This window comes from Bolinopsis microptera, chromosome 5 (assembly GCF_026151205.1).
Source record: "Bolinopsis microptera isolate Bmic1 chromosome 5, MBARI_Bmic_1.0, whole genome shotgun sequence".
NCBI lineage: Eukaryota > Metazoa > Ctenophora > Tentaculata > Lobata > Bolinopsidae > Bolinopsis > Bolinopsis microptera.
The window spans coordinates 11,707,472-11,727,710 of NC_087076.1; the positions used below are offsets into that span (position 1 = coordinate 11,707,472).

Sequence of the window (20,239 nt, forward strand, 5' to 3'; positions counted from 1 at the left end):
ACTCCCAGGGTGAGTTAAAGCGGGGGTAAAGACAAGAGAGGGAGCAGGGGAGTGGAGAGGTGCTGGGCCGGGAGCGAGGGTAAAGACAAGAGAGGGAGCAGGGGAGTGAAGAGGTGCTGGGCTGGGAGCGGGAGTAAAGACAAAAGAGGGAGCAGGGGAGTGGAGATGCGCTGGGCCGAGAGCGGGGGTAAGAACAAGAGAGGGAGCAGGGGAGTGGAGAGGTGCTGGGTCGGGAGCGGGGGCAAAGACAAGAGGGGGGCCGGGTGTAGGGTGTTAAGAGCCGGTTCTTATCCGGTTCTTAACCGGTTCTTAAACGGCTCTAAGTTTATTAGTAGATTTATAAATCTGTTTTCTATAGGCGGTTCTTAACCGGCTCTTAACCGGTTCTTAGCCGGTTCTTAACCGGTTCTTAAACGGCTCTAAGTTGGTTCTTAGGTTGTTTAAATGCAGTTTTAGAGGCGTTTCTTCAACGGTTCTTAAGCGGTTCTTAGACGGTTCTTAAGCGGCCGCTCACCGGCTCTTGACCGGCTCTAAACCGGCTCTTAACCGGTTCTTAACCGGTTCTTAACCGGTTCTTAAGCGGTTCTTAGCCGGTTCTTAACCGGTTCTTAAGCGGTTCTTAGCCGGTTCTTAGCCGGTTCTTAAACGGCTCTTAAACGGCTCTTAACCGGCTCTTAAGCGGTGGTCGGTCTTTGACCTAATTCCCGAAGAAGATCAGGATTGGGACTCATTCATATTAACTTACACAGGCACCCTTAAAGTCCATCTGCTTACTCAATTACATGCATTTGAAAACTATTCTGATAGTGCAATTACGGCCGTTAAAATGGAAACATTTTGGCAAAATATGGATTATTATATTGTGTAAATGTTCAGTCTTATTGCTTGGTTATTAGTGTTACATTTTGTTAATACTAATATATTTTTTCAGAAGATGAAAAAGAAGACGACGGAGAAGATACTGATGGTGGAGAAGATACTGATGGTGGAGAAGATACTGATGGTGGAGAAGAGACTGATGGTGGAGAAGATACTGATGGTGGAGAAGATACTGATGGTGGAGAAGATACTGATGGTGGAGAAGATACTGATGGTGGAGAAGATACTGATGGTGGAGAAGATACTGATGGTGGAGAAGATACTGATAGTGGAGAAGATACCGATGGTGGAGAAGATACTGATGGTGGAGAAGATACTGATGGTGGAGAAGATACTGATGGTGGAGAAGATACTGATGGTGGAGAAGATACTGATGGTGGAGAAGATACTGATAATGGAGAAGATACTGATGGTGGAGAAGATACTGATGGTGGAGAAGATACTGATGGTGGAGAAGATACTGATGGTGGAGAAGAGACTGATGGTGGAGAAGATACTGATGGTGGAGAAGATACTGATGGTGGAGAAGATACTGATGGTGGAGAAGAGACTGATGGTGGAGAAGAGACTGATGGTGGAGAAGATACTGATGGTGGAGAAGATACTGATGGTGGAGAAGATACTGATGGTGGAGAAGAGACTGATGGTGGAGAAGATACTGATGGTGGAGAAGATACTGATGGTGGAGAAGACGAAGACGAGATAGAAGAGACCAGTGGTCTTGAATTGGAGTTTGGAGGAGCCAAAGTTGATATGTTTCTTTCAGAGATGCGAAAGAAGTGGACATTTGTTGAATAATGAGTACATAAGCTACAAAAGAAGAAAATACAAAAACTCTTATTCCTTTATTTTTTAGTTTCGCAATTTTAGGTTTAGTTGAAGAATCAGTATTCCTTACTTTTCTTAATTGTTAATTCTCAAAACATAAGCTGGTGTCAAATTATAATTAATTACGGGAAATACAATAAATGTTTTCATAAATTCAAAAATTGATAGCTGATTATCAACAAGGAACCTGTGTTACTTATTGAATTCAGAATATAAATACCTAACGTAGCTGGCGTTGAAACGGGTGGAAGAAAAGGGTAATTTCGGATATGCATTATGCATTATGCATTATGCATACTAGCAGGAACCCGTATAACCCTAAAATGGTGTCAAGACTCAAGAGACTAAAATATTTATTACCTATTTAATTCGTGTTTTTGACACCACTTGGGGGTCCAAATTTTGGGCTCTAAACCTCTTATTTCTTGGCCAATTTTTATTTTTTCATGCTGATTTGGAGGCTATTAAAACATTTGACCCAGTCAAAAACGTTTCAGTTGTATATCTTTTACGGTTTTTGCGGAAAGTCGCGTTAAAGTTGATGCCGTGCTGTCAGTAAAATGGTACGGAACCCTCCATATATATCGTCTCGCTTTATATATAGTGAGATTGCATAATGTACTAGAATACCTCATTACAAATTAGTATTCGTATTTTGATCGTATCTTCGATCTAAACGAAATAATTAACCATTTGTCTTATAGTTTTATATCCTAATTGCTAGGGCATGGTGGTATGTGTTGCTGTTATTGCGACACATTTATAAATACAAAGATGGAAGAGTTGACAAAAATTAGCACTAAATATTCTTCACACATCGCCACAAAGCAACAGCGCGTTAGTTATTAACTTGTTGTACTGGTACAATGAAACTCATCCTGTATCAATCTCATAATTTCTTTCAGTTGGTCCTTCAATTCTTACTAATAGTCAAGGCTCGACCGAAATTGCAGCTTATAATCCCGGTCAAAATCAGCCTGTTTTTGAAACCCTCTTCCCTCTTCCCTCTTCCCTCTTCCGTCTTCCCTCTTCCCTCTTCCCTCTTCCCTCTTCCCTCTTCCCTCTTCCGTCTTCCCTCTTCCCTCTTCCCTCTTCCCTCTTCCCTCTTCCCTCTTCCCTCTTCCCTCTTCCCTCTTCCCTCTTCCCTCTTCCCTCTTCCCTCTTCCCTCTTCCCTCTTCCCTCTTCCCTCTTCCCTCTTCCCTCTTCCCTCTTCCCTCTTCCCTCTTCCCTCTTCCCTCTTCCCTCTTCCCTCTTCCCTCTTCCCTCTTCCCGCCTCCCTCCTCAAATTGTAGCGAGATACTTCCGGTTTAAGTTAATTTAGCAATTACGATCAGGTGGCGTTGGACAATGGACAAGACATCGTAATTAAGTAATTATGTAATTATGTATCATACATCAACAAGATCATGTTATAAGTAAGTCGTGCAATCGGCTCTTTCCGTTTTCAGGAAATGCAATTTTAGTGTTTAGATGTGACTGTTTTAGCTCGCTTTAGCTTTGCCCATTACAGAATACTAACAATGTTAACGAGTATTCTTGTTTTGCGTCTTATAACCGTAAACCGTAGAGCCATGTAAAATAGATTTGTAGATGACAGTCTCCTCGTCTGAGTGTTCTAACGAGTATCGCATACACGTCTACCAGTACTGCCAGTACTACCAGTACTGCCAGTACTACCAGTACTGCCAGTACTAACAGTACTGCCAGTACTAACAGTACTGCCAGTACTACCAGTACTGCCAGTACTACCAGTACTGCCAGTACTACCAGTACTGCCAGTACTACTAGTACTGCCAGTACTACTAGTACTACCAGTACTACCAGTACTACCAGTACTGCCAGTACTACCAGTACTGCCAGTACTACCAGTACTGCCAGTACTACCAGTACTACTAGTACTACCAGTACTGCCAGTACTACCAGTACTACCATGTACTGCCATGTACTGCCAGTGCTACCATGTACATGACTACCAGTACATGATATGTGTAGTGTAACCTGGGTCACGCTAAACTAAGGTTGCTATTGTTCAAATTATCAGCATCATTTGTTTATGCAAATGTTCGGTGTAATATCAAGCTATATTTATCATATTACCAGTTACATTGCATGGCTCAACTCTCCTCTCCTTCGACAGCCGTTTATGTAAATGTTTACACAGCATATGCCAGCTGGATAATGGCCATGACTATTGACTATAGTCGACACGGCCGTTATTTTATGCTCGGAACCTGTCATTAACCGGTGATGAAGTGATAAAACTGAGTTACTTTCAGTCAGCGAATTATTCTGAATTGATTGTATAGTTGTCACCTTTACGAATCTTAAGAGGTAGTTCCTGGATGCCTGCTGATACGTAGAATGTGACATTGTGACTGGTCGGAAGTGTGGTCGACATAAAAACTGGATTGATTTTAAATCTCCATTTGTAATCACTTCAGTAAACTGTCCAACAGCTGATTACGATAAATGGTCATCATTAACACATCTCTGACATAAAACTCGCATGATCGGATGATTTATAGACATATAAACCAATTCAATTTCAGCTTTCGACCGAACTATTGACCTGCCGTTTCCAGCTGCCATTAACCACACCTGACATCCGGGTTGAGCGTCCAGTTTCTTTCATCATAATCTGTAGTTGTACATTATTTTTTCCTTTTTTATTTTTTCCTTGTCACCCGTGCTTATATTTTAAAATTTTGTTGCGGGAAGTCAGCCCACATGCACATTGAGAGTTGCTATTAAATATACAGGGGGGGGGGGGGGGGGGGGGGGGGGGGGGGGGGGGGGCTGTATATTGTTACACAATAACATCTATTTCAAACCGGAAAGCACGGGAGACATCGAGAATATAAATTAGTTAATTCGTTGGCCGCGAGGACTTGCGGTTGGCTGCCCTGGGTAGCTATAAACGTCAAGTCATCGATAATGAATATGAATTCTGATGTTCGTTATACTTATAGTACGGTGCCAAACTTCTTAACTTAGACCATTTCCTCATCTAGAAGGCCCTTCATGCATAACGATTCTATATAATAGTAATATATATAGTATATATATATATATTTTATAATAGTAATACTAATATATAAACGGGCATATCCTGTCCAAACCCAGGATGCACTACATGAAGAATTCGTTCTAACTTTGTTTGAAAAGTATCAATAGTATATATATATATAGTATATGTATATATAGTAAATATAATAATAGTAATAAGATAAATTGCCTTCGAAGGTTGTGGAATTATCATAACGATTGCGAATTGTAATAGGATGAATTACCGTACAGTTTATGATATCATCGCAGATAAACTTTTTAAATTGGCCGATGACTCATCTCTTATTCGCCGTAGGTTATGTAATTGAACAATGTGCACTTGTAATCGATTCCTTTGGACAATTATGAAATAGTCAAGTACAATTTATTCATGATAATCTATCTAAGCGTATATTCTACACTTAATACTGTTACTTTCGAAACAGTTTCTTCGAGTTTTAGTCGTGTAATTTTTCGATAAACAATAGTTATGATGGAGTTCTTTGTCTTGATTTGGGAAGTTTAGCACTCCCTGTCTCCCTGCGTCCCAGAGATGTACTTCTTTGTTTGCCTGCATAGCAAAGATCATCGCTGTGCATTATGCAAGTGGAATGCTCCCTTGCAAGCAATTTATATCAAAGATGATGCCATTGCTTTGTTTTCACTATCAGTTACAATATGAAATGGCCCTATATTTCGTTTTTGGTGGAAAAGTTTCGTTAGATTTCATCAAACAATTGCATGTTTTTTATTTTTAACTATTAGCATGTAGTGGTTGTGGTTGAGGCTAGGGTAAAAGTTTGGTTTTAGGAGGGTTAAAATCTGGGTTATGGTTTATTTTAGGTAATAATTCTGATAACGATGTACAGGGGCTAGACATCAAAAACCGCCATGTTATTTTGATGCGTCAATCTTATCGTCATCTTCAGATTCATTAGTTACATGAGAATCAGTTTGACAGTTTGTTTCCAAGCTTTTCATTTGCAGTTCTTTTTCAGACGTTATAGTTTAAATTACAGAAGCACTTATACAAATTGTTTAACAGAGCTATCAGTATTGATTTTAAACCAATCTCTTTAATCCTTTATCGGTATTATGTTGATCTTACTACTAAAATGGCTGCTAGGGAAGGGTATAATTGATGACGTACATGGATAGTGACCTAGATACAGAGCCTCTCGTAAAGCCTCCCAACAATGGCATCGCTCACAGCTCCTCACAGATTGTCAGACTAAATGTTGGAGGGGGGATCTACGAGGTTTGCTTTTGGGTGTTTTTAATGATAATGAAATGAGATCAGATTGAGGACTATTATAAGAGGCATTTGAGGGTGGTATTGGGAATGTTCGTTAGACATTTGATTATTCAAAAATATAGTATTGTTGGACTTGATGATAATCAGAACGGAAGTAAAAATAATGGAATGGAGTAAATGTTTCAAATCAGTGATAAAATAGTTGGAATAATCAGAATTCCTGATTCCGCCATATATTTAACAAAATCTAAAATAAGTATCATTCCATCTCATGCAGGTGTATCAAAGTACGCTGGAAAGATACCCTGAAACGTTGCTTGGCAACAAATGCGAACTAAAGAAATACTACAACTCAGAAAAGAATCACTACTTTCTAGAGAGGCATAAATTAATCTTCTCGAGTATTCTCTATTTTTATCAGGTACATTCCATTCCATATTCTTGTTTAGATCTAGTGTTGATTTTCATTTTCATTGTCAGTGGGGAAAGTGCAGTCATATTTCAGCTTCTTTCTTCCACTTAGGTTAGACAATTATAGACACCCTTGTGACCTGTGTCCACAATCATATCATTATTATGATTATGATGAACATTAAATTTATCGAAATTTTATCTGTTATCATAGTGGTATGTTGGAGATTAATTGTCAAATTGTAGACTGTCAAGATAAATATCTTAATTCTTCAGAGTAACGGTCAGTTCTACAGACCATCGTGTGTATCAACAGACCAGTATAACTTAGAACTTGAATTCTTTGGTTTGGCCGCCCTCTACAAAGAATATGTAGCCTCCCTCGAAATAGAACCTAAATCAAAACCGAACGCTACCTACGAGAATCCTACCACTCTCGTTCAGAAATTGTGGAATTTTTTCAAAGATCCTAAATATTCTCAAGCAGCTAGAGTATGGGCTATTATTGATGTAAGTGTTTTTTTCTGAGACTTTTATAAATAGATGCTGAATGTATTTTTTTTCAGTAACCTCTACGTCATAAATTTGAATATTGGTAAAAGTTTAGATTATATTTATACAACTACAATGAAACATAAAACCACTAAAATTATCTAGTGTGTGCTCATTGTTCAGGTGTTTGCAATAACGGTAGCTGTGATACTGTTCATCGTCGAGACGATGCCAGACGTCAAGGTTGAGATGAAAAATCCCGACAAAATTGTCAAAACTACATTCTTTGTGGCTGAAACTATTTGCGTGCTCTTCTTCAGTGTCGAGCTTATTGGTTAGTAGTAGTACAGTACCTATACATTTTTAATTATTTCGCGTATCATAACAGAAACATACATATCTTATTCTTAGTGTATAATTGAATATTACGAAGCAGATTGAGTGAAACTGAAAACAGAAACATCCAGGTAGACTGATTTGTTGTCCTGACAAGGTAGCTTTTCTAAAGACTCTCATGAATTGGATCGATTTCATCACCATTATTCCTTACTTCGTTCAGGTTCGAATACAAATTACACAAATACCAAATTTTGTAACTTAAATTCTGAAAGTAACTTGATGAACACTGGTCAGGTATTTCTTACATAGTGATTCTGGAACTACATATAAATCTATATTTGTTTCAGCTGAGTGCAGGGGAAGTCGAGTCAGCAGTCGGTGGTGAAACCAACACTTCTAGCAGCAGTAACACTGACGCCATAGTGGTTCTCAGAGTTCTCAGAGTCGTTCGAGTCCTCAAACTTGCCAGACATTCCAAGGGTCAGTGTTTATCTAAAATTTCTAACCATCAACGTTACCGGCTACAAGATCAGTTACCAAGGCAACCAGAAGTTTTGTTACTGGAAATCAGCAGTTAAGATCAAGGAACAGTGATATCATGAGCCATCAGTGTTAAACAAGGAACTGGAACCGAGGGGTTCCGTTCAGGCCCTTCATACTTTGTTTCTGTCTAGTTCTAATGTACCGTCACAATAGTGACTTTAATATATAATCAAGAGTACTAGCCTGCTGATTTATCGCGGCTGTTCTCATCTGAAACTATGCTTGGTGTAGCTCGTTGGGATAGTATAGAAATTCTAGTTCCTATAGTTGGGAATGAGGTAGTTGTCTGTTCACAGATCGCCCTCTAAACTTACAAGGAAATATTTCCTGTAGATCCTTGGTATATAAGCAACATTTGACAAAGCACGGTGTGGAGTGAGCTATGTGCCCATCCTTGGAGAACCCGGAGGATGTCATTGCTGTACGGCAGTGTTAAACAAGGAACTGAAACCGAGGGGTTCCGTTCATGCCCTTCACACTTTGTTGCTGTCTAGTTCTAATGTACCGTCACAATATAGTGACTTTAATATATATTTTTAAAATAGTATAAATGCAGTGTTAGTAATCGGTCTTGTACTGACAAAACAAGGTGGATACAAGCAGAATTCAGTGATTTACAAAATAATTTCAGGTATTATCATTGTGACGAAGACATTGACATCGTCTGTTAACGAGCTAGCCTTGCTGCTTTTCTTCTGGTTTATTGGAGTCATCATATTTGGGAGCATTATGTACTACATTGGTAAGTCGGTATCAATTAAAATGTATATACTATTCGCCTATCCCTTCAGATTGTCGTGTTTAAAGATCTGCTTAACTTCCTCATAATACCACACTATAAGTCCTGTAAGTCTTGCTATTAGTATTACGACTATATGATTATGAGTTACTGGGCTGCGCTCAGCCTGTCATTCCGCCGAATCTCTATTCTATGTTTATGAACATGATAGCCTGAGGTCCCCAGGTAAGATTATGAGTAAACGTATATTCACTACACTTTGCACTGTGGATGATAGATGATATTTCAGAATACAGTTTTGACCAAGACAGCGCGTTCAGTTCCATCCTTCATAGCTCGTGGTGGGCTGTGGTTACAATGAGTACAGTCGGCTACGGAGACATGTATCCTAAATCTGCCTGGGGTAATTTCAATACAGCATATTAGATGCGCAGGTTACACTTATTTTATTGTCAGTGGTGGTTCGCTGGAGCGTTTACTCTCCGACATCTGCTGTCTTTAAAAGGATACTTAAAAGATTAAATGTGTTGGTTTGCGTATTCACCCTTATTTTATGAGCTGGAGTTGGGGACATATAAAACCCAGATGTACTTTTTTTTATAGAAGCGTAGTATTTCGTCCTTTAATCCCAGTTATTTACAGGTAAGCTGATAGCCTCGGTATGTATGATGTTCAGCATGATAATCATAGCGTTGCCCGTAACGGTGATTGTCAGCAAATTTACGAGAGTGTATGCAAAGTACAAGGACAAACTATGAGGATAATGTTGGGAAAGAGGGTTCGATACCAGGACGAAACATGAGGCAGTGGACATGAAGATCCAAAAGCCAGAAAAACTGGACATTCAAATCGATTGGATTAGTTTTGAAAAGTGAACTGTAGTTTTTATCTACCCGGATACATTGTTAATGGCATAAATTCATGATATAAATTAACCAACAATAATACGTAAATTTTGACATTTTTTCCTTTTGCTACGTACTTACCGTTCATGAAATTTTCGATATAAATGTTCAACGTTTTACATGGTTTTGTTGGCTCTGGGGAAGCATATTTTGTAACCTAGTTCCGAAGTAAAAAATGTTCTTTTGTTTATTGAAATATGTTGCATTCCGAATGTAAATATTACAAAAGAATCATAATATCTCGCTAAGAAGTGTTTCAAAATCCTAATAAATCGACCTTAATAAAGTAGCAATATATAAAAGAGTAAATTTTAACGGATTTGACATAAACATTACTAAAAGATAAATTAATCTTTGAAGTTTCATCCACAGAAGAAAGATCATAAATTTTAGAATCTCAGAAAATTCACACGAACTTCGAAGACTCAAGGAAGTGGTTACCATGGTTACCAACAATATTACCCAGGAACCTGACTGGGTAACCATGGCAACTTGTCTCAATGTAGTTTGGCAACTAGGAAAAATAATCTCCGATACTTAACATCTATGATATACAACTGTCTATTACTACACAGGGTGTAATATCAAAATTGGTTACTAAGCTATATAAAAACGAACCCCTTTGGTTAAAAATGTTTTAACAGTTAGAAAAATAAACGAACCCATTCAGTGTTAGGTTTGTTGAAAAGTTAAAATACCTATCTTATTTTACGTTGAGATTCAACAACAGAGTGTAACTTAAGATGGTAAGGATAAAAGGAACAGAGTTAAGGGGGAACAGTTGTCATAAAAATTAATCCCTGGCTATTATCTCAATATCACCACAACAGACTTTAAAACCAACTGAAACTTGAAAAAGTTTTTTACACAAAGTCTAAAATGTTAAAAGTTTGTCAATAATTTAACTTTTATACAGAGTAAGCGATATATATCAAAACGGAGCCAAGCGTTACTCCCGCGTTTATCAACCGCATTCTTTATCAAACATTTACAAATACAAGGCATGGCTTTTATGATAGTCGACCTTTAGCTCAAAGTTATATTTTCAACATCATAACCCTGACTGGAGGTGGGTTTTGTCAACTCTATGGTTCAAGACATAGCTTACGGTCGACTAGCACGAACATTTTTCAACAAAATACAAAACAGAATCCCAAAAACGAGGGAGCTTGATTTAAACGTCAGTTAAAAACCTCTCTGATATCAATTATAATAAAATAAATCAATTATTTAAAAGGGTCATTGGCCAACAAGGCGATATATGGAGTACTGCGACTGGTTGGTCTCGGACACCTCGAACACGCACGCCACGCACATCAACGTTTCCGATGTCTCCATATCCGTCACGTGCTGTAATTAAGGCAAATTAAAATTTTCAGTACGAAGGGCAGCAGTGAATTTAATGAGACAATACATTTAATTACTGTAAATATCAACAGTTTTAGCTACTTAGAGGAATCAAAATCGCAAAATAAGTCATTTGGATACGATACACTAAAAAATCAATGAAGGAAATGTTTCATATTAGTATGGTTCTTAACGTTACCTGTAACACGGTGAAATTCTCCAGTACGTTGTTCATGAGTTTGGTGTCAGGCAAGTCCTTCAGTTTGTAGATGAAGCTCACCATGTACTCACAGAGTGGAGATTTCTCCACATCGTAGATCAGTCGTCCATCTACTGCTACCGGAGACACAGTCTGAAGAATTAAATAAAATTCAGCAAAATGTATAATTAAAAGTTAAGTATGCATTGAGTGCAAAAATATCCTAGTCCTAACGCCCCTTGGGATCTACCTTTATCAAAGCAGTGGCTCCATTTTATAAAATTGAATTATTGCAGCGTTGTTCGTCTATATTTTGCGTCACAAATTACTTTTATTACAAATAGAATCAGATTGACTTGCATGCGTAGTAAACGTGCAGTCGATCAATTGAGACGCGCACAAAAATTTAAATGCGCGTAATAATTTGTATGGACACTATCCGACTTTTTAAGATCTCGTAGTGAGCGCGCGTAACGTAAAATTCGAATTCTCGAACATTCGGTATCGTATTACATTTTCATGTTACCACCCTGAATAGAGCTCTGTATTAACTTGTTGTAAGCCGGATGCAGAATTCCTTGAATAACTAACATACAAGGTTCTTCCTGACTTGGCTAAGTAGTTTGGTTTACTATTTTAGCTAATGTAAAATGATCATGTCTCGACAAAATGCCAAGGTAAAAATAAACTGTCAAATAATTTTGGGTAATAATTTGCGATCGATCAGTGGAATGCCCAAATATATTGAATATCTTGGCAAACCGTGACATTGTTGAAGGCACAACAACATTGCAAAACATTTGATCGTGGTCGTGTTCTTAAAACCACAAAGGAATTTAATTGAGTCAGGTAGTCACATAGCAAGAGGAGCCAAACAACTGGAGTTTAAAACTGAGTTTGCTCCCCATAGCCCCATAGAACAAATGTACGTAGAAAATTAAGAGGGATGTATTTTGCCAGGTCATCAGGTCTCTATTTAAATTTTCAGCAATAGTTTTCTGCAGTGCAATTGAGTCACGACCTGCCAGTGTCAAGTAGGAATATAAACCCACGTTATGCAGTGATAGTCAATAGCTTTACATTTCATATAAGGAGAGATGACCGATCGCGATGTTCATTGCTTGTTTCAGCAAAATATGCTCTATGTCATCCAAGTTAGCGTCAGGATGAAAATATGGTCAAAGAAATTTAAGTGTAAATTGTGTTGGCCACTAAATTACCCAAGCATTTGGAGAATCTTGGCAGAGAGTGCGTTGTGCGTCATAACGCGAACGTAAACTTTTGTGGAGACATTCTTAGGACAGCAAATAAATATGAACCGAGTAATCGCGCAGACAACATGATGAAGATACTTAAATCATATTATATAACTTTAAAGTTAAATCAGAACGACTCAAAATTAGATTTAAATTGTTGATGAATTGACCTGTACCTGAAGTTTCTCCACGACTCCTTTTCCAAATGAGCAAGCCTTTGTGGAAACCTTGATGTGCAGTTTCTCTCGAGATTCGTACCTGACGGAAAAAACATTAGTTAAAAATGTGCACCACAAGGCTGATTGTTATGAGGATGAGTTACTGATGAGCCCAACTTTGGATAAATATTAAATATATTATATCAAGACTATGTATAATGATTAAAATTGCTTTGAACTACGCAGCATATCGAACGATGAGTTTAATCACTATAAAACATTATCAATTACATTGTCTGTGAGCGTGTGTGTATTATGATATAATGTCAATTGCAAAACAGTTAAAATTATGTCTACTCATACTTTAAGTTGATCTCTATGAAAACAAAACAGACAATAATATGAGAATGCTGGCACAGTATCAAATTTCAAATAAAGATAGGTGGTGATTGATGATCTACATGGTAGGTCACGTGGCCCAGGTTACTGAACCAGTGAACCACGTGACCGAGGTTACTAAATAACGTGTCCTAGGTTACCATCACGTACTTGTTATCGTGACCGTAGAAGATGTCGCTCGCTTTGGGATCGCTGTTGGGCATGTTCAGGTCGACCTGTGACAAAGACAAATTTAACAGATGTCATGACAGTAGTTTCAGTAGTACTACAGCAATAGACTGCAGTCCAGCTAATCCTAGAATCAAATAGGTCAGAACTTACTAATTCCAGAATTTTCATTTCACAATGTAATAATGATATCTAAATCTGGATTGAAATATTTCAAGAAAAATGTTGATTCGTAAAGGTCTCAGATGATATTAATTTTAATAAAAATAGTTAAGTAAAAATAAAAGTGAACCATCAGCTTACCCAAAATTTGACGAGGAAGAAAGCTGTAGAAGGTCCAGCCTCGAACAACTCCTTCAAGCTTCCTTCTCCGCTCGGGAACTCTCTGAACTTGTCATGTATCTTCTCTATGTCTATCCTCTGTAAAAGTATAACCGGTCACATAGTGTCAGGTAGTGATCAAAGTGCCATATTTGATTTGAGAATTAACGAATGTTACTTGATCAATTTAACCGCATTGCCATAAACTTGAGATTTATTTTCATTCAACACACTTCTCACCGCACATACGTGTCGTTCTTACACAATCGAGAACTTTGTAGATACCCTACGTAATTTTACGTAGCCAAAACGCATATATATCTATTTTTACAATCTTGATCTAGGTTTCAAGTATGATTCTGCTGTAAGTTGGTCCACATGGAGCCTCACCGTATCAATTATTCGTTTAATTACCTGTACAACTACTGCGGTTAGGGACAGGTATGTTGAGTTCAATTACACGAATTTTAAGGGGGACCGACATAGACAACGTCACCCAATTACGTCGAGTTCCCACAGTTTTTGGGGGGAAAGTGAGGGGCAATCACACGAAATATCACCGATACTTCCACCATTAGTTAACCAACAGAGCATTTGTCCACGTAGTTTCTACGAGACAATGATACCGGGTACATTGTACAGCTGTAATATTGATGAATAATAAACCGGCAGAATTGTAATCTGCACTGGTGACTGGATTAACCAGATTGTAGTATTGAAAAGACAAGTTGCAGTATAGTACACATCGACCAGCCACGTACCCTTCTCTCATAGCACCCCACAATGAACCCTATCTCATGTGGTAGCTTTATTATAGTGTCAATCACTAAGTTATTGCAGCAATTGAGCAATTATCACCAACATTATATAACAACACATGACAATAAGTTTAACATTTTCTTTAATACTATCTGCGCGGTTATATTATGGGTGTCAAAGAATTTGAGCGTTCACCCATTTTGGGAACAAAGGCTCCTTAATTTAACAGCATTACAATAGAAGAAGGTACAAATATTATAAATAAATTCGCAAATATAGGGGTACAATTTTACGTAACATATTCTTGGAACATGATATTCCAAGAGGGCAGAAATTGACATTCTCTTGTTGGGGTGGCGGTACACATTGTCTGTGATAATACAGTGTAACATTAAATTTCCCTCAAAATACTGACAATGCCTTTATTGCCTATTTGCATTGTTTGATCCCGAGCTACATGCTTACATGGCATACTAAACAGGTCTACAGCCGACATTGTATAAAATATGCTTTACAATGTTTTATGCAAATTAATTAACCCTCCAGCTGCTGTCGGACGAGCTGGTTTCCTAATTAGACTTAGACCTGAATAGTACCCCGCTTTTCACCGCAGCACGTCAGGGCAGGTGGCGTGACGTCACTACAACTGGCGTGACATCAGGTCACGTGGCGCCCATATAAGGGCAATGACAAGTCACGAGATCAGAAGAGCTAAAATCTGTCTGACTACAGTGCGCTGGTGATTGTCCGCGTCACCGGTTTGACCGGGGTATATTACAGAACAATTTAACGGCCTGAGCCAGTATGTTATACAATGTAGTGGGAGAGTAATTCCCAGATTTTAGCACTTGAACCACCTATAATATTGCACATAGTCAGGATAGTGCAAATACTATCCCCTCACATTTTTATAACATAACTCTAACGCTCAATGTGTCTAATAACCCGAGAGCTGCTCAATATCAAACAATTTAGCGTTATTGCAGTAATTTTCATTGATTCTAGAACTTCCAATAACTTGTTAACAGACTCTATGGAGATGGTGATAATACTCATTTGAGAAGAGGAAATAGGGGGAAGGAGACTTCCGTGTTTGATTACCAATAAGTCTGCACGTCGAGGAAAGCGAATATTTCAGTTAATAAAGATCACAAAGATTACACAGATAACAATTTTCGACCAGTTTATATTTTAGAAGAATTCGACACCAAGGTGACTGCAAAAAAATCATCTTTTTAACTTAGAGTGATCATCCATGTTCTAGGGGTTTCAATAAAATCCCGACGGGCAATGACAATCCATGAACTCGACGATAAAGTGATATTAAATATTATATCTTCATTCATTCCTGACATTTTAATTTATTCCTGCTTAAGTTGAGTACCTGCGCCTTTGCCAGGCACGAAATTTTGTGCTTGATTAACTCTACTTTACCTAGCGGTCATTTTATTTCATTAGGCATCGAAAATAATAGAAATATGCTTGATTGAGAAATTTTGTATCTAAAAATTACCTCCATGTTAGGATCATTGAAATCAGTCTCTGTGTTGAGGTCGATAAAATAGTGTCTCCACGATCTGTCTGTTCTCTCCATGTAACCGTTAAACTTGAGCATCTTTAGTCTCTGAAACATTTACAGTTAAACTTCAGAATATTATTCAGTATCTGAAACATAAAATACTTGACTCCTCGTGGTGGGGTTGACGTCACAGTCCGCACTAGTTGTCAAGTCCATAATATAATACAAATGTAATGTGTGAAGGGAAAGCCTCAGCATTGATTGAGGGATTGAAATGGGTTAAGGACACGGAGTTGGAGTTTCACATTTGAAACTTTTGCAATTCGCATAATGCGTAAGGCGTCGTCGTTATAATTCCCATAATTGTTGCCGAATAAAAGGGACAAAGATAAATTATACCCCGAATAAAGCCTTCCCATAAGCCGCATTTTATACCTTTTAATATTACAATCTCACTATTCAAAGGTAAAACACAAAAGGGGTTAATTCAAATTGTTGTCATTAGTAATTAGGGCAAGAGTATTTAATCTTTTCCAATTGAAATTTTCTGTTTAGAGCACATTAAAGGTATCATTATGTTTGCTGCCACAAAACAAATAAGCTAATTTTTGACCGAGCTATTCTATTAACTTCGCATGAGGGGCAACATATTGAAATATTGATATGCCTCAACAATCAACAGCATATTTACCCGGTCCAATGAGCTGTACCCATTAACAGTCAACACAGGGACAAGCCGACTCCAGTTTACAGGGGCTATACATTGTAACATTGCAATATAATAATCTCAAGGGTAAATAAACCATTGTTGTGCACAAGAGTCCCATTAGCTTTGTGATATAATCTAATGTTGACACAATGTGTGATCAGGTCACGTGGTCAGATACTTTTCATATTATGAGCCTCCTCCATTAACATGCCATGATTGTAAGCATGACGCCCAGTCAGATTGAACTGACTTTGGGTTAAAGTTTAAACACTAAGCCACGTAAGTGTTAGTTAGATTGAGTGAGGAAATTAAACACACGGCGAGTTAGCCAATAGCAGATACCTGATACAGTCTATAAATATTACTTTTGAAATGGCGCAGTGTGTCATTTAAATACATTGAATCCGATACTAATTACTATGTCAGTAAGATTTTAGTTGTGTCAAACAAATACTAAGTTTTACTTGTCAGTTTAAATACTTTATATAGGGATTTAAAAATACGATTTGCACTACTATATACTAATATTGCATAAACATTCAGGCTTTAGTATTGCCGTCAGGAACATGAAATGTTGTTTTAAAAGTATAAGCAAGACACTATATTCACCATTTCTTTCTCCAATGTAATCTTAGAGTGATCGGGTGGTTGGAAGATTATGTTTTTAGAATTGTCGCCTCACGGAAAATTGTAAAAATATGAATATCACAATGTGGTTATTCACTATTGAGGCGTATGCCGTAGAATTGTATAAAGTTATATGGATAAATGTTTGGGGAGCCATCACTCACTATAATGAAAATAATGGTGCTGTAATCCCAATTCCCAGCATCATACTACTATAACTTAAATTTGATTCAGATTCCGCTCAAGAGAGAAAAGCAATTATAATTATAAAATTTTTGTATTAATACACAAATTTTATAGCACTTTTGCTAATATCATGATGAACATAGATTTAATATTATATGAATTACCGATGGGATATCAATAGCAATGACAGACAATTCAGTGAAAGTGAAAGTGAAAGTTACCAGTTCAGGAGCAGTAGTAGCACTGGTTGCAGGTGGTGTCCGGCTGGTCTCCATACTGCCCACGTGAGGATGAGGCCTGGTCGTCCTGGTAATTCCAAACGAGCCACTGCAAGGAATACTCAATTTAACCAGCTATAAACGGAGCACTACATCATCGTTATTTTGTGAGATTTCCAAATTAGATTTGGTGTTCGGTCTTGAGGGACAAAAAAAAAACCAAAATTCGGAAAACATGATATGCATTATGCCTAGCATATTATATGTTGAGGGCCCTGGATGATGTAATACTCATCCTGCGGTATTACAGTGCTCTGGTAAAGATAAAATTGCATTAGGCCGCAACTTAGAACCACATTTCTAATCTCAACTTTGCTCTTAAGTTCTGAATAAGACATGACTAACGAGGAAGCCACGTTTGAAATTTATTTCTTACAAGCCCGCATGATTGTCTCAATATTTTATAAGCAAAAGTCTCACAATTGTGATCCACTTCAAAACATGACATGCAGGACGATACATATCATGTGTAAACCTATCAGTACGCAAGATACTATCTACTTGAGAGTGACATTAACCTTGTAGCCTAGTAACCGGCCTAATCACCAGTAACCGGCCTAGTAACCAGTAACCGGCCTACCTCGTATCGCGTAATTCTTGTTGCTCAGTACTATTACAAACGTGTGTTATAACATTGTACACAAGTTAAAGATCTTACTAGTATAGCACAGCACAAGAGAAACGCAAAATAAGACGAAAAGTACTCACTCAACAATGGAAGACAGAGTCCGCGGGAATGCCTGAAATTTATGAGATACGTTAAATTCCAACTGTTAGAGCACATATTGCAGCGCATACCACAAACTTGCTGGTGGAAAGCACTCCGTGCTGCATCACCCCAACAAATTACGTAAGGGGAAGACACTCAGCAAAACATTCCAGCCAGAAATAGCAGCCCCATTATCAAAAAATTCCCGCCAAAATATCTCAAATTCCGGGGCTACGTATTTATAACCAAATTAGCCGCCACTGAAGATGCATACACACATATATCAGGTAAGGATGTAATGTGAATGCTCAACATTCCAGCTGGCAGGAATGCTGCGAATTGAGCTGCTGCAGCTCAGTGATAGCAGACAGAGGCATGACAGGAATTTTAGCAACTTCACAAAATACTTTACAATTATTATATTGGACACTGGACTGGGTTACACGCTACTTTATTCCGAGATTTGTGAGTCCTAGTTTTGTGAACTTTAAACTGATACTTGCTATATTACTTTTCAGCTTGTAAAACTGGTGTTCTGCAACTATTTGCTATTTGCATGGCCGGTTCTTTGATTTGGCATGTCCATTATTAGTTCGAGATCATTTCGAAGGAAGTTAATAGTTCTAGTTAAAGCAAGGTATGCATTTTTTGTCATAAAATATCTGAAAAGGCCAATGTAACAGGCTCTGCGCTTAGTAACTATGCAAAAACTGGTCATATCAGGTCAGATTTTCAGGACGAAAGGAAGGTGACAGAGACTTATCATTTGAAGCGTGTTTTAGATAATAATTTGTATTAATTCGCCAGTTTAAACCTTTTTTCTGGTCAATAGTCAGCTGTTGACGGTAAAAGCCGTGCTTCAGATCACTTGGCCGCATAACTCACCACGTTTTGAAGCGAGGTAGGGAAGTATCCGTTGAGACTCGCCTGTGTCGTGTTCATAATCTGATTCACAAAGTCCAGCTTGCCTTCCTCAGATTTGATGAAGGGCATGTTGTTCAAGCCGCTCGTTTGTATTCCTGTGAGTAGAGCACATGTTTGACAGGTTTCAGGGATAGTTCAGTAGTAACCTAATTGTGTGAGTGAACAAATACAGGGCAATCTGGTGCTGGATTGATGTGTAAGAATTCGCTGGTCAAAATAGAAGATGACTCGAATCGTGCATAAGTTGAATAGACGGATGAAGCCTCATAAATGTCATAGAAGCTCAACTGCACATGTGTTGTAAAAGGGTGTATCCGCTGTATAACACAGAAACCGGACATTGCATATTCCGGAACCGGACATTGCATAATCCGAGAACCAAAAATTTAAGAAATTGATCAGAAAAACGGACCTGGCGGTTGTCCGGTGAGATTTCCGGGACTTGTTTTGCACTCCGACTTGATGGGAACATCTGCTTTGTGGTAGTAGAGCCCGGATCCAGGGGGCGAGTCTCGTGACCTCTTTATCGCTTTCTCTTTCAGGTCCTCATTCTGAAACACAAGGAAATGTTAAGTTCAGTATTAGAGAGTTGATCTGTGGCTGCAACGCACTTATATAAAGGAATTTTCAGCGCATATATTATATGGACACTTCTATCGCACTTGTAAATGGTGGAGCCGGGTATGCTATAAGATTATGTTGTTGCTACTAGTACTAGTAGAACTAGTTGTATATATATAATACAACTAGTTTTTTATATAATAGCTGTAAGGAAGCTCGCATAGCTAGTGTAACTATGCACGGTCCCGACACTTTTTACTGGTCCTAAGGTCGCTCGTGTCAAGTCATCCACTTAGCTAAATTGGGGAACACTCCTTCTCTCTCCCTTGTCACACGCACACTGTGTCAACACCAACCACCTAACTATTAGCCTCAACTCTCACCACATATTTCTACTGTCAAATATTACGAATCTTTCAGTCGCCCACTCAATAATCTAATTGTGCTCCTTTAGAAATATTACTGCCATTATTCTCATTCCAAGAATTTGAGCGAGGTAAAATAACTTCTCCGCTTGACAAAAGACTGGGCATTTTTATCAATAAACCCAGGACAAAGCCAAGGACATAGCCAAATTGCTGGTGCATTGTTCGATTGAGCACTTTATTCAAGCTTTAATTATGGACTGTATCGCATGTGCTGTACGGCCGACCGAGTGACTACCCTGCTAATAACTTGTAGA

The 20,239-nt window shown here is 38.2% G+C and overlaps 3 protein-coding genes across 6 annotated transcripts in view; 1 reads left to right on the top strand and 2 right to left on the bottom strand.

Moving 5' to 3' along the window:
• Positions 1 to 914: 914 nt before the first annotated feature.
• On the bottom strand, positions 915 to 1,982 carry LOC134815446 (uncharacterized). The gene is made up of 2 exons (XM_063823981.1): positions 1,928 to 1,982; positions 915 to 1,537 (listed from the first exon to the last, which is right to left on the bottom strand). Exons 1-2 carry the CDS (start codon positions 1,980 to 1,982, stop codon positions 915 to 917), a joined length of 678 nt encoding a protein of 225 aa, XP_063680051.1.
• A 3,895-nt stretch (positions 1,983 to 5,877) lies between these two features.
• LOC134815993 (potassium voltage-gated channel subfamily A member 1-like) lies at positions 5,878 to 9,683 on the top strand. The gene is made up of 9 exons (XM_063824646.1): positions 5,878 to 6,011; positions 6,286 to 6,429; positions 6,696 to 6,929; positions 7,095 to 7,245; positions 7,379 to 7,470; positions 7,598 to 7,730; positions 8,425 to 8,535; positions 8,822 to 8,935; positions 9,175 to 9,683. Exons 1-9 carry the CDS (start codon positions 5,895 to 5,897, stop codon positions 9,288 to 9,290), a joined length of 1,212 nt encoding a protein of 403 aa, XP_063680716.1. The 5' UTR covers positions 5,878 to 5,894; the 3' UTR covers positions 9,291 to 9,683.
• The window catches only part of LOC134815992 (transcriptional enhancer factor TEF-1-like), a 28,604-nt gene continuing 17,987 nt past the window's right edge, over positions 9,623 to 20,239 (bottom strand). For 2 of the 4 annotated variants that reach the window (XM_063824645.1, XM_063824643.1), the window contains exons 7-16: positions 19,409 to 19,547; positions 18,958 to 19,091; positions 18,072 to 18,103; positions 17,307 to 17,412; positions 15,558 to 15,668; positions 13,268 to 13,384; positions 12,947 to 13,011; positions 12,416 to 12,497; positions 10,984 to 11,136; positions 9,623 to 10,787 (exon numbers count right to left, since the gene is read on the bottom strand). In XM_063824645.1, the coding sequence (XP_063680715.1) occupies positions 10,677 to 10,787; positions 10,984 to 11,136; positions 12,416 to 12,497; positions 12,947 to 13,011; positions 13,268 to 13,384; positions 15,558 to 15,668; positions 17,307 to 17,412; positions 18,072 to 18,103; positions 18,958 to 19,091; positions 19,409 to 19,547 (1,050 nt within the window). In that variant the 3' untranslated portion in view covers positions 9,623 to 10,676. Of the gene's footprint in view, positions 10,788 to 10,983; positions 11,137 to 12,409; positions 12,498 to 12,946; positions 13,012 to 13,267; positions 13,385 to 15,557; positions 15,669 to 17,306; positions 17,413 to 18,071; positions 18,104 to 18,957; positions 19,092 to 19,408; positions 19,548 to 20,239 lie in introns of all 4 variants that reach the window. The other 2 variants (XM_063824644.1, XM_063824642.1) reach the window with 1 other exon arrangement.